The following is a 13384-nucleotide window of genomic DNA, read 5'->3' as shown; positions in this document are numbered from 1 at the left end:
AACTGCGCCCCCATCCCCGCGCGTCTCACCCGCAGGCCTCTGCCTGGCGCTTCCCGCCGGGCCCCCCACGCCGCCTGCAGCCCCCTCCCTGCTCCTGGTCCCCACCGTCCAACCACCGAAGCTGTGCAGGTGTCTCCGCCGGGAGACGCGTCCACGGGGACCCACGTTTGCGCAGGGTCTATAATTACTGACTCTGTCATTAGTTCAAAAAAATTTTTTTTTAATTCGCTAGGTAAGGATTCATTCAGGTCAGCCACGCAGCTCATTTCACAATGTGAACACCCCACTCAGTCGGGATCAGAGTGATGCCGAGGAACTGTCACCGGGGGCCCTGAGGGCTGGAGCTGGGAGCTGGACACTCGGTCCCTTTCCGTCTTCTGCTGCCACAGCCCGGCCACAGCCCACGGCCCACGCAGCCGGGAGCCGCGCCTTCCACACGCAGGTCACGTTCATTTCCACGGGCCTCCAGAGCAACCGAACCAACTCCGTGCTCCTCCAAGTACGACTCCAGGCAGCGAGACCTTCACTCCTGCCAAGTGACCACTGCCCCGCTCCGCCCGGGAAAGGCGGCTTTGGCAGCCCGCGAGCGGTTCCTATTCTGTGCTTCTTTTGTTGGAGTCGGGTGCGTGGCTTTGGGGGGCTGCAACCGGGGGCTTCAGACCCAGCCGCACAGCATTCCAGAGCCAGCCTGATGAAACAGATGGTTTTCTTCAGCTTGCAGAGAAAAGAGGCTTGGATTAAGTTTTTTTAATTTACTTCAAATGCATCTATTATAAGAGTTAAGCAATTTTTGGTTTCCGGTTCTAGAATAATCTTTAAAGTTTGAGACTCTGTGTGTCTGGGTTAGGAATATGTTTCTTTCTTTGTTGGAGTTTTTGTAGTCCCGCTCAACATCTAAGAAAAAAAGGCAACCGACTAAATTCCAAATGTTTACCCTCCCAAATGACCAACACACACACACACACACACACACACACACACAGAGACACACAGACACACACACGGTGGGCCTCACAGGGCCTTTCCTGTTCCAGAAGAGACACAAAGGAGAAATAAAGTCGCCACGCCTGCTCCTCTGTGGTTCACACACACACGAGTCGGCCGAGTAGGAATCAGGTTTTAAAAAATTCAAACTCAGCAAAACAAGCATTTCTGCTAACGTGAGTGTTTCGCTGCCAGCTGGCCACGCTGTGTGGCGTAGACCATCCAAGGCAACTCGCAAGAGCTTGGTTGCTCAAAGACTCGTTGCAGAATGGAGCCAAGATGTGTCCTCTTCAGGTTGTGCGCGGGTTCCAACAGACTCCGGAGGAAGTGCAGCATGTGTCCAAAAAGGAGAAATAGCTTTCTTCCCAGAATTGTTTCTGAGCCATGGGCCAGCATTTTAATCCCTTGGACACTGGAGTCCATGAGTTCCAGAAAGTGTAAAAGGTCCTGTCTCATGCAAGACCTTTGGTGAGGGCTGAAGGAGGACCGTGGAGGGCAGCCCTGCAGAGCTCAGCCGGCTGGGCGGCTTGGAGACTCCCCAGCCTTGGGGTTTTCTCCTCTCAGCTACCACGCTGACCCTAACACACTAGGACCCCCTTGACAAGACATCACTGTCAGCGCATGGAGGTCTGTTTGGGGTTCGAGGCACTAGACATGGGGGTGCGACTGCATGGGTTTCAGCCCACACCGGACCTCATGCACTGGGGCATTAGTACGTCCTCACGCCTTATAAAATGAAAACCAGCCACAAGCAAATAACCCTCACAGTGTGTGTTGTGTGTGGGTAGGGGATCATAGGGGAGGGAAGAGGGTACCAGGGATGGAAAAAGGGATCTGGGGAGATGAGGGTGAGCAGGTCAGCACCATCTGAGATCCCTCCTCTGCCCCAGACGCAAACACCAATTTGGCTGCAGAAGAAGGCGCTCCTAATAGGAAAAGAAGCCAGAAACTCAGACCCCGGAAAATTCACAATCTGGCTGGAGCCGTGAGAACTGAGGAGAGAAGTCACGAGAGAGGATCAAGATGCATAATAAGAAGCCAAAAACCTCTTGATAAACACAAAGTAGAGAAAGGCATACGCAGGCACAAAAGCTCTAGGACAGAGAACAAAGGACTTTGGATAGAGCTTATGCGTGTGTGCAGATGCGGTGTGTGGTGTGTGTGTGTGGTGTGCATGTGTGCAGCATGCATGTGTGCAGCATGTGTGTGTGCAGTTGCAGTGTGTGTTGTGTGTGTTGTGTGCAGTGTGTGTGTGCACAGCATGCATGTGTGCAGATGCAGTGTGTGGTGTGTGCAGCATGCGTGTGTGTGTTGTGCACTGTGTGCAGATGCAGTGTGTGGTGTGTGTGCAGCATGCGTGTGTGTGTGTTGTGCACTGTGTGTGTGCAGCATGTGTGTGTGCAGTTGCAGTGTGTGGTGTGGTGTGTGGTATGCATGTGTTCAGTGTGTGTGTAGCATGCGTGTGTGTGATGTGCACTGTGTGTGTGCAACATGCGTGTGTGCAGATGCGGTGTGTGTGCAGATGCAGTGTATGGTGTGTGTGTGTGGTGTGCATGTGTGTAGTGTGTGTGCAGCATGCATGTGTGCAGCATGTAGTGTGTGTACAATTGCAGCATGCAGTGCACGCAGCACGTGTGCTGGGTGTGTGCAGCGTGTGCTATATGGCGTGTGTGTGTGTGTGTATAGTGTACAGCGTACGGTGTGTGCAGCATACGTGTGTGCAGTGCATGTGCACCGTGCGTGTGTGTGGCACGCAGGGCAGGGGAGGGCAAGGCTCCCCGGCTCCAGGAGAGACGGGGGGGCGAGGCGGGGGCTGCGGCCTGACGACAGGGGCTCCACGAACCCGAGCGAACGGGCGGAGGAAGGCATCTCTTGCTCGAAACGCGTGTCCTCCGTCCTCGGGAAAGGTCGGGCCGAGAAAGCCGTGACCACCACCAGAGCAGGGGACCTTGGCCCGCGGTCCCTCACGACACGCAGCTCGCCACGCTGCAAAGTGCTCCCAGATGACACACTGGAGACCACACATGAAAGCGGGGAACCCGTTGGACTCGCCCGTACAGGCCGGCGCTTGGGCTTCTGACCACCGCCTGCTGCCCGCCTCCTCCCTCTGACACCCGCGCCTCCGTCTCTCTCAACTCTCGGAGCCCCTCTGCCCCTCTGTCCCTCTGACCCCCTCATTCTCTACCCCTCTGGCCCGCTGTCCCTCTGCCACCGAGGGTCCCCAGGGCTGCAGGGGACCTGAGCTCCAAGTGTGTCCACGGGAGCAGGAGGCCGGGGCAGGAGGGCCGGAGGGAAGCCCCTGGAAAGGCCTCTCAGGACCAGACACAGGCGCCCTGGAGCTTTAGGCTGCAGGGTGAGCCCCAAGGTGTCCTGAGGGTCCTCCTTCGATGCTTTCCGAGTCCTTCTCCGGGATGTCCCCGGTGCCAGCGGCAGGGGAGCAGGGAGCGGGCAGCGCTGGGGAGACCTGGCACACAGGTCCCTGCGCCCCACCACCTGCAGCCTGCGAGGCCAGCGCTGCACCTGCTGCCTTGATGGGAATCCCGAACCTTGTCCCCAGCAGCGTCCCCTCCCGCTCCCCATGTGGGGACACGTCCCTTAGCATCCTTGTTCTGGGTGTGCCGCGGGGCGCGGGGACCAACCAGGAGCAGAGAGCACCATCACCCGCAAGCCCGCAGGCTCCCGGGGCACCCTGCCCTGGGGTCAGCTGCGGGGCCACCCCGCGCACCCTAGCCTGCCCTGCCTCCCTCTTCGTGGGTCTCCCCCTTGGAGCAGAGTTAATATGCGTAGGAACAGACGTCTTCTGCTTGTGTGACAGCCCTCCCAGGGCCCCTGCCACGTCACACTGTCCTCGGGCTAGCTGGGCTCTTCTGGAGGCTTCTCTGTCCTGGAGCCCCCTGCCCGCCCTCCCCCCAGGCTGCTGGCTCAGCCGCGGGTGCGTGGGAGCCCATCCAAAGGCCTGGAGGACGCTGCCCAGGAAGGACCCGTAGCCGCTTGCCCGGCCAGGGGCTCCGCTGCGTGGCCTGTGTGGCTCTGTGTCCCTGAGCAGGGCGCTCGGCCTCCCCAGCCTCCCTGTCTGCACTACGACACGGGCGACCAGTACCTGCCCGCGGGGCGGTGGCGGTGTTGCCCCGCTGGCCCGCACTGCCTCGTGTGAATGCCCCGGGAGCACCAGCGATGTGCGCACGGAACAGTCTATAATTTTTTAAAAATGCATAAAGCCATCTAACAGGTTATATGGAGGCCGCCGTAGCCTCCTCTTGCCGCCGCCGCACCCAGTTACACAGACCTGGTGGCCGGAACAACCCAAGCTCGGAAGTCAGACCCCTGAACTGAGCTTTACGGGGCAAAGCCAGCGGCAGGGGTGGGGCTGGGGGTCCTCGGCCATGTCCCCCACCGCAGTGGCTCTTCTCGCCCTGCTCCCACTGTCGCACGGCTTTGTCCCTGCGACCTTCTCGCCTTGTCTCACGAGGACCCCCTGATTAGACTGTGCCTTCCTGGAAAACCCGGATCATCGCCCACCTGCGCACCCTTACCTGAGGCACACCTGCAAAGTCCCTCTCCGTCTGGGGCAGCATTGTGGGGTTCAGGGATAAGGATGGGGACATGTTGGGGGGTCGTTATGCAGCCCCCAGCAAGCATCCCCTTCTGGGAAAGAAGACTGTGGGCAACCCTCCCCCCGCCCCCGTCACTGAGCCGTCCTGACCCGGCCGCGCACTCCATCTCCGGCGCCGGGCTTCGGGAGAATGGAGCAGCCCCAGGAGCCCACACACGGGGGGCTCCCCACATGGGGGAGACGAGCCTCGCCAGGCAGAGAGGGCCGAGTGACAGGTGCCGATGGCAAGAACCAGAAGAGCCCCTGACAGTCTCCGTCGCCCAGTCCGGGACAACCCAGGTCCCCAGAAACACTGAGGTGGCCACCCGGATGGGGGGTGCCCCTCACTCCCCGCCAGGGCACCCGTGTGCTCCCCTGCCCTTCGCCCCTCCTTCCCGGGGGAGGCCCAGCCATGCCCACCGGTGCTGTGCCGGCCTGGCTCCTGGCCAGGGAGGGGGGACACAACATCTGGGTGTTAGCGGAGGGCCGCACAGATGTCGCCTCACCAACGAGGCCCTCGCCGTGGACTGGTCGCAGGGCCAGCCCGGACAGCCGTGCCTTCCGCCGCAGAGAAGCCACCAAGGCCCACGAGGTGGGAGACGGGAGACGGGAGACCGAAACGCGCCGTCGGTGTGGGGCATACGGGAGCTCCGTACCACCTCTGTGATGTTTCTGTAAACCTAAACTGTTGTTGCCAAACGGTCTATTTTTGAAATCGCCCATCTTGTGCGATCGCCCCATCATCTGTCTGGATGTCCAGACTCTAGGGGGGCACCGGGGGACCTCGGGGCAGTTGGCACGGGATGCCCGGGTCCATCACCTCCCCTGGAGGCCCCGAGGTCCCACACCTGCCTCCCCTCAGACGGCGCACTGCCACCTGGAAGCCAGATGTCCCATGTCCGGGAAGACGTGAGGACGACGTACGGACCTCTTTGCGGCCAGACAGGCCCGCCTTGCCCTCTGTCTGGTTTTTCCGGGCGGGGACTCCTGAGTTTCAGGGCATGATCTCCGGAGCTGGGGCTGGAAATTCCAACACGTGTCTGGGTCTAAGTGGGGAGGGAGCCCCATCCACAGACTCACAGCCACTCCGCCCTACGACGCCCCTGCCTCATTTTGCTGGGATCCGTTCCACCGGGACTGGACCCCCCATAAGCCAGTCCTCACCCTCACGCCTCCCGCAGCTCCTGAAGGAGTTTCCTGGGGTCTGAGTGAGGGTTTCTTCTGACTCCCACCTGCCGGCTCCTCACAGATGTGAACTTTCATCCTCATGGCATGGGGGCGACCGGGGGTCACACTCATGCCACTCCACTGCCCTTGCTGGGGTCTTCCATCGATGGATGGTGGATCAGGGTCCTATGATGTCCCCTAAACCCCCCACCTGTTGAGTCCAGTTCACAAGGGAGGGCGGGGAGGGTGGACTGAGGGGTCAGATCAGTGGATGGGGACTGTAGGATGATTCTGGGGGTGTAGAGTGACCCTAAAACCTTCGACATCGTCACCCCAAACCTAGGGCTGTGCCGGGATGGAGGAGAGACAGACTGGGGAGACACGTGAACATTTCCATAGTGCAAGGGGGAAATCTCACCACGCCGAGGCCGGGTACACCCCTGCACCGTTAGTGCCTTTACCTTGCTCTCTCTTTGGGTCGGGGTGTCTTCCAGTGAGAGGGACCTGGGGTCCACTGTAGGGGCTGGGACGGGACGGCAGGCAGGGCACCAGCAGAGAGGAGCCACCCCAGCCTCCTGCTCTTGGGGAGAAAAGTGGGGGGATGCCGGGAGGACTTCCTACATTATACTCCTCCTCCACAAGAAAGGCGCCTCGCGTTTAGGGCAGGATTCTGCAGGGGAATGCGGGTTCACTTGCAGCCTGAGGCTTCTCAGGAATCCCAGGGTGAGAGGGGTCTCAGGTGCAGCACTTCCAAAAGCACCAGCGGGGAGGGAAGTGGCTCAGGCGAGGCTCTGCTTGGCCCCTGAAGGATTGGGATCACGCCCTCCACACGGCGGGCACCCTACTGTTCCTCATGCCCTCGGCTCCACGATCCCACTGCCCGGTCACTGACCTTCCTGAACCCTCCTGAACCACAGCTGCGCGTGCATCCATCCCCAGCCTAGAGGGCCGGCCCGTCACAGCTAGGTCTGTGGGAACCGGCCGGCTGCCAAGCTAGCGGGAGGATCAGGGAGGCCTCTGGGGACGGTGCCGCCGGACAGGTGTCCAGGAAGGGACATCTCTCCTGTGACACGTCCAGACCGCTCAGCCCCACGCCCGCCTCCAGCCACAGCTGCGGGGCCCAGTCCTCCCCGGGCATCCGGGGGGCTCCCTGCAGGTGCACGCAGGTCCCGTGGGAGGCCGGGCAGCTGGTCCGTGAGGGCACAGCTGGCAGCGTCGGCCCAGGAAATGAAAACCAGCCCCCAGGGAACGAGCGCCCCTTGCGTGGCCTCCGCAGACTCGAGGACACACGGGAGCGGCAGCTACTGGGGAAGGAGGACGCTGCCAGGCCCTGCTGCCCGGCCCAGCCCCGGGACCCCCTTCCTCCCACACACCGCCCGGGGGCTCAGCCTGCTTCGCTCCATCGGAGGCCCCAGCTTTCGGGGGGACCCTCGGGCTTGCCGCGACCCTGGGGGCCAGGCGAGGCCACTTCCTGCGCTCACCCCTCTCCCCTCCTTTCCCGGCTCGAGAGCAAAGAGACTCCCTCATCGGGTCCCCCAGCAAAGCAAGAAAGAAATCGTGTGAATACTGGAGGCTTGTTCCATTTTGCGGCCCCCAACAGCGGGACTGGACGCCCCGGCCCGTGGCTGCAGTTGGCGGGCACGGTGGGCATCGCGGGGCCTCCCGGGCCTGGCTCCCGGGCATTCCCGCCCCCGCCGACACCCGGTCCCCGGGAAAAGGCAGCCGGCGGATGTCCGGGGCACTCAGGCCTGGCATACGGGAGCCCGTGCCTGTCCCGAGTCGGAGGCCATGTCCCCCGTCCCCATCAGGCCGGCCCCCCACGGGGCCCCAGCCGGGTCAGCCAGCCACCTGCGCCCTGCGCCCTGCCTGCACCTGCGCCGATTCTTCTAGAAAACCGGCCTGCGGGCAGCCCGGTGGCTCAGTGATTTAGCGCTGCCTTCAGCCCAGGGCTTGATCCTGGGATCCCGGGATCGAGTCCCATGTCGGGCTCCCTGCATGGAGCCTGCTTCTCCCTCTGCCTGGGTCTCTGCCTTTCTCTGTGTCTCTCATGAATAAATAAATAAAATTTAAAAAAAGAATAGGGAAGGGCCGCGTTGCTGGGAATCGCAGAGAAATCCTGGGTCCCCTCCCCTGGGGGAAGCCCCCCACCCCGTCCCGCCTCCCCCCAGAGTGTAGGAACGCTCACCCGCGCTTCCTCACATTCCTTTCCCTTGTCATCCGCCACACGTCCGTCTCTCTAAACCATCTGGAATGTATTTCGTTGTGAGGGAAGATTCCGACGTGGATTCTCCGTCTTCAAAACCTGTGACCACCTGTGCCAGCGGCACTGTTGCGAGGTCTGTCCTTTCCACGCCAACTTAATGCTCCCAGTTCCTGGGAGGGTCGTTGCACAGCCCCCCTCGCGGCCTCAGGGGCGGCAGAGGCCCCACGAGGTGACCGCCCGGGCCTGGCCTCCTTGGCCAGAGCAGCCTCGGCCGCAGTCAGGGGCTCTCACTCTACGAAAGGTATTGTCCCTTATAACCGAGGGTGACGGTTGCCACCACCTTGTCTCCCCAGAAACAAGGAACGGCTTGTTCAACGGCTCCCCCGTTGTCGGCAGGTTTCCTCGGGCTGAAGCTGGAGGTTCGCAGAAGAACCGCGGGCCACACGGACGGGGCTCGCCCCGCACAGGCTTTCCCCACCCAAGGGTGCCCACCTCACTCCGGAGCCGCCACCGAGAGTGCTGCGTGGCCTTCCGGGGGCAGGCTGGGCCATTGTCCTTGGTCGTCTTGTTACCTCCCCCCACCCGCCCGGCCCTCGGCATCACGTCGAACCCAGACCTGCCGAGCACATGGCCCCTTATTTCCGCCCATGCAGTGGCCTGGCTTCCCCAGCATCCCAGGACTTGGCTGGTCCAGGGAAGCCCAGGGACTCCACCTGTCATGGGATGCTCCTGAGGAGTCTTGGGGCCTCGTACCCTTGGTCCTCTACTCCCGGGAAGAGGGGGAGCCTCCCCAGAACCCAGCCACTCTCTTATGTCTGCACATAGCAGGCACTTTGTGGCCTTCCTGACATTTAGACGCACCTCTTCCCTGCCTCTGCACACGATCAGTGGCTCCCCTACTCTTACACAGGGTCGGTCCCTTCTTGTCAGCCAAGGGCTAGCAGTGGCCCTCCGACATGCATCTTCCAGAAACCAAGTGTGAGGATTTGGGGTTTCAATATTTCTTTTCATCAATTCTTCCTTCAGTTCACTATTCATCTTCCCCCACTCCAAAATTACATAAATGCTTTACCATATTTCCTTCTTTGCTTTACTAGCTCAAGGGTAACGACTTAGAAAAGAAATTATTTCTACCCAGAGCTTCTGGGGGGAGGTCACATAAGAGGCGGTGTTGACAGAGGCTTGGAGGCTGGGGGATCTTCCCAGACAGGGACGCGGGCTGTTCCCAGCAGAGGGGACAGGGGAGGAAAGGCGGCAGACGGGGTGGGCTAGATGAGGACAGGAGGCAGGGGGAGCGGCTGCGGGCGGCGCCAGGAGAGGACGGACCTCAGCCCCAGGGGGCTAGCCTGCGCAGGCCTGGCTCCCTGCTTGTTACTCTGTGACCTGGAGCCTTGGGGTGGGGGTGGGGGGGCCGGGGAGGTGGTGAAATGCACGGTGCAGATCTGCTCCACCTGCCCCACATGGATGCCCCACTTCATCATGAGTTTGCAAGCAGTTTATAAACTGTAAAGTGTTCATCCGGCTTGTTTCCTTCAATGTGGTTGAGTGGCTACTCGCAGCCTACCCCGACCTACACGGAGATCCTTGACAGGTAACATCGCTGGCATTGCTCGCGTCCTTACCCCCATGTACTGAGCGTTAGCTGTGTGCCAGTTCAGAGCATTTTGCCTACGTGGCCTGATTGATTCCTCGCAGAGCAGCTATGTAAGTATGGATGATCCATATGCACAGCATGTGTTCCCACTGTTCAAAGAACCGTGGCTCAGATACAGGTCAGAGAGCTTGTCCTGGTTCGAGAAGCAGTAAAGGGTAGATCCGAGGTTGGAATCCCGTCTCGTGTCTTCTCCCACACCTCGTCCCCTTGGTGGAAGCTGGGAGGGTCACTGAAATGTCATGGAAAGTCTTCCTCAGACTGAAACCAAGGAACCTTGGCAGGGGAAAAGTTAGTCTCAGCAGAGGAGGAGGGACATGTAATGTCAAGGAACACCCACCCGCAGTGGCCAGCATCAAGGTAGGACCAGAGGCCAGCTCCGGAGGATGATGTCCTTTAAACCTCATGGATCTATCACGGCAAATCCAGCCATCAGTATGTGGGTTGCACGATGGGTAGGGGGGTAAGGAGAGAATACTGCTAATTGGTAAGGCCTGTTAAGAGTGTCTGGCTTCCACTTCGTTGGAAAATACAAGACATCTATGTATGCTTTGAAGTTAAACATCTGTCCCCAATATTATGTGAGATTTCCCCCACTTTTATGAGTTGATGAGGTTTCTATTATTTTAATATGAACATCGGTAATGAATGAATCTGATGACACCAATGAAAAGTCTCAGTTCTCTGAAAGGAAATGAGCTTGGCTGAGCCCATTACTGGGTGAGTTTTTCAGAAAATCCCACTTGGGAATCCATATGCTGCTGTCCCACCCAGACTCTCGTGGGTCTTACCTGTAGCCCTAGGTATTGTTTAGGCAGGTAAGAATCATTGTTGGCCTTATTGTGCCAACAAGGGATTTAGGTTATATAATTCAGGACCCCCGACACAGGGGCTTTGTCCTCTCTCACACACTCCACTGCCCCTAACCCCACTGTGAGCTCACTGAAGTAAATGCCACTGGCTGCCTTCAGTTCAAAACCATTCCTTGCTTTTGTATGGAACCGGAAAGGACCCCAAATAGCCCAAGTAATGTTGTAAAAGAAAACCAAAGCTGGAGGCATCACAATTCCAGTCTTCAAGCTATGTTACAAAGCTATAATCATCAAGACAGTATGTTCCTGGCATAAAGACAGACACATAGATCAATGGAATGTGACAGAGACCCCAGAAATGGACCTTCAACTCTATGGTCTACTAATCTTCCACAAAGCAGGAAAGAATATCCAATGGAAAAAAAAAAAGACAGTGTCTTCGACAAATGGTGCTGGGAAAATTGGACAGCCACATGCAGAAGAATGAAAGTGGACCAGTTTCTTACACCACACACAACAATAATCTCAAAATGGAAGACCTAAATGTGAGACAGGACTATATTAAAATTCTAGAGGAGAACATAGGCAGTAACCTCTTTGACCTCACCCGCAGCAACTTCTTGCTAGACACATCTCCAAAGGCAAGAGAAACAAAAGTAAAAATGAATTAGGACTTCATCAAGATTAAAATCTTTTGCACAGCAAAGGAAATAGTCAACAAAACTAAAAGGCAACCTAAGAATGAGAGAAGATATTTGCAAATGTCTTATCAGATAAAGGACTAGTATACAACATCTAAAAAGAACTTATCAAACTCAAGACTCGAAAAACAAAAAAAATCTAATCAAGAAATAGGCAGAAGACATGAACAGACATTTCTCCAAAGATATACAAATGGCCAACGGACATGAAAAATTGCTCCACATCACTGGGCATCAGGGAAATACAAATCAAAACCACAATGAGATACCACCTCACACCTGTCAGAGTGGCTAAAATTAACAAGTCAGGAAATGACAGATGTTGGCAAGGACATGGAGAAAGGGGGACCCTCTTGCACTGTTAGTGGGAACGCAAGATGGTGCAGCCCCCCTGGAAAACAGTGTGGAAGGTCCTCAGAGAGTTAAAAATAGAGCCACCCTATGACCCAGCAATTACACTACCAGGTATTTATCCAAAGGATACAAACATAGTGATTTGAAGGGGCACCTGCACCCCAGTGTCTATAGCAGCAATGTCCACAGTAGCCAAACTAAGGAAAGAGCCCAGATGTCCATCGAGAGATGATTGCATTAAGAAGATGTGGTCTATATATACAGTGGAGTATTACTCTACCATCAGAAAGGATGAAATTTTGCCATTTGCAACGACATAGATGGAAACAGAGGGTATTATGCTAAGTGAAATGAGTCAGTCAGAAAAAGACAAAGACCACATGATTTCACTCATATGTGGAATTTAGGAAACAAAACAGATGAACATAGGAGAGGGGAAGGGAAAATAAAATAAGATGAAAATGGAGAGGAGACAAACCAGAAGAGACTCTTTTAACTCTCGGGAACAAATTGAGGGTTGCTGGAGGGGACAGAGCATTATGGGGATGGGGTAACTGGGTGATGGGCATGAGGAGGACACTTGATGTCATGAGCACTGGGTGTTGTATGCAACTGATGAATCACTAAATTTTACCTCTAAAACTAATTTTACTTATTTATTTTTAAAGATTTTATTTATTTATTCATGAGAGACACAGAGAGTGAGAGAAGCAGAGACATAGGCAGAGGGAGAAGCAGAACCATTCCGGGTTTCCAGGATCACACCCTGGGCTGAAGGTGGCACTAAACCCCTGAGCCACCCGGGCTGCCCCTAAAACTAATTTTAAAAAATAAAATGATATAAGTTGAAAAAAATAAACAACAGAACAACAAAAAACCCATTCCTGGTCTGGTGAAATATTAACAAAATTTGTAGAAAAATACATTCACATACCCTACAGAATATACACCATGTTATATATAAATGTTTATTTGTTCTTGACTAAAATTCTAGGTCACTGATGTTTGCCTAACTCTAGATCTTTATTCAAAAGGTTTCTGGGCAGCCCAGGTGGCTCAGCGGTTTAGCGCCGCCTTCAGCCCAGGGCCTGATCTTGGAGACCCAGGATCGAGTCTCACATCAGGCTCCTTGCACGAAGCCTGCTTCTCCCTTTGCCTGTGTCTCTGCCTCTCTCTCTGTCTCTCTCTCTTATGAATAAATAAATAAAATCTTTTAAAAAAAGTTTTCTGAGGCAGGCTAGTACTTCAGACACAGAGCACCTTTCATTCTTGGCTTCCTAAAACTTTAAAACTTTCAACTTGACCTCCATCCCCACAATGCCAAGGGAATTCTTGAAAATGGGTCATGAGACAAAGCTGTAGCTTCTAAGGTTGTTCAATATGTCACAAAATGACTCGGCCCCATGGCGCCTCCCTCCCGCCATCTTGCTACATGACTCTGAAATCAGGGATGCGTTCCTACGTCCCACGGACTTGAGGCTCTCTGCTGGCCTAGGACTATGAGCCAACTGAAATGGTAGAAACAGGAATCTTCTGGCACTATTGAACTCTTTTGAGATGGAAGGCCATTGCATTCAACTTCTGACCTGGAGGGGGGCCTCCTAAACCAGATTCTTTGCAATTAGTCCTCCTTAACGTCTGCAAAGCGATGACAGTAGAATGTATTTTGTGATCTCATTTATCACTCTCCTTGTCATTAAAATATGAGATGCAAGTGCCCCACCCAAATATTTGAAGAAAAGCCAGTGAGTGCAAAGTACAAATTCCTTCCTCAACGTCGTTGGCTTGCGGGCTTGTCGTTACGGGATGGCTGTGAGTGCTGGCCTTCATTTGCTTCATCTGGGATTCGCTTATGGAGCAAGAAAGGAAATAGACCCAAATCGGATCTTGTCTTCGGAATCCATCTTCTTCTAAGCCAAA

At 56.1% G+C, this 13384-nt stretch overlaps 1 protein-coding gene across 2 annotated transcripts; it reads right to left on the bottom strand.

Annotated features, from left to right (window-relative positions):
• Positions 1–206: 206 nt before the first annotated feature.
• Positions 207–7891, bottom strand: LOC112669996 (uncharacterized). 2 transcript variants are annotated; one of them, XR_003142717.3, is made up of 4 exons: positions 5741–7891; positions 5454–5596; positions 5083–5261; positions 207–714 (listed from the first exon to the last, which is right to left on the bottom strand). XR_003142717.3 is itself a non-coding variant. In XM_049101253.1 (4 exons), exons 1-4 carry the CDS (start codon positions 5873–5875, stop codon positions 298–300), a joined length of 960 nt encoding a protein of 319 aa, XP_048957210.1. In that variant the 5' UTR covers positions 5876–7878; the 3' UTR covers positions 207–297. The 2 variants fall into 2 exon arrangements, 1 of the variants encoding a protein (XP_048957210.1); XM_049101253.1 differs by having other exon boundaries at positions 4997–5261; positions 5741–7878.
• Between the last annotated feature and the right edge of the window lie 5493 nt (positions 7892–13384).

The sequence above is a fragment of the Canis lupus genome, chromosome 25 (assembly GCF_003254725.2).
Source record: "Canis lupus dingo isolate Sandy chromosome 25, ASM325472v2, whole genome shotgun sequence".
NCBI lineage: Eukaryota > Metazoa > Chordata > Mammalia > Carnivora > Canidae > Canis > Canis lupus.
The sequence above is the reverse complement of the archived record's forward strand: the minus strand, read 5'-3'. Positions and strand labels throughout refer to the sequence as shown.

Excerpts from the sequence above, each read along its gene's own strand:
- LOC112669996 (XM_049101253.1), bottom strand. The coding sequence starts at position 5,875 with ATGAGTGTGACCCCCGGTCGCCCCCATGCCATGAGGATGAAAGTTCAC. Across the intron at positions 5,262-5,453 it reads ATGGGACATCTGGCTTCCAG|TTTAGGTTTACAGAAACATC; the intron begins GTGGCAGTGCGC and ends TGGCAACAACAG. Across the intron at positions 715-4,996 it reads GCCAGGCCGGCACAGCACCG|CTGAAGAAAACCATCTGTTT; the intron begins GTGGGCATGGCT and ends TTTCTCTGCAAG.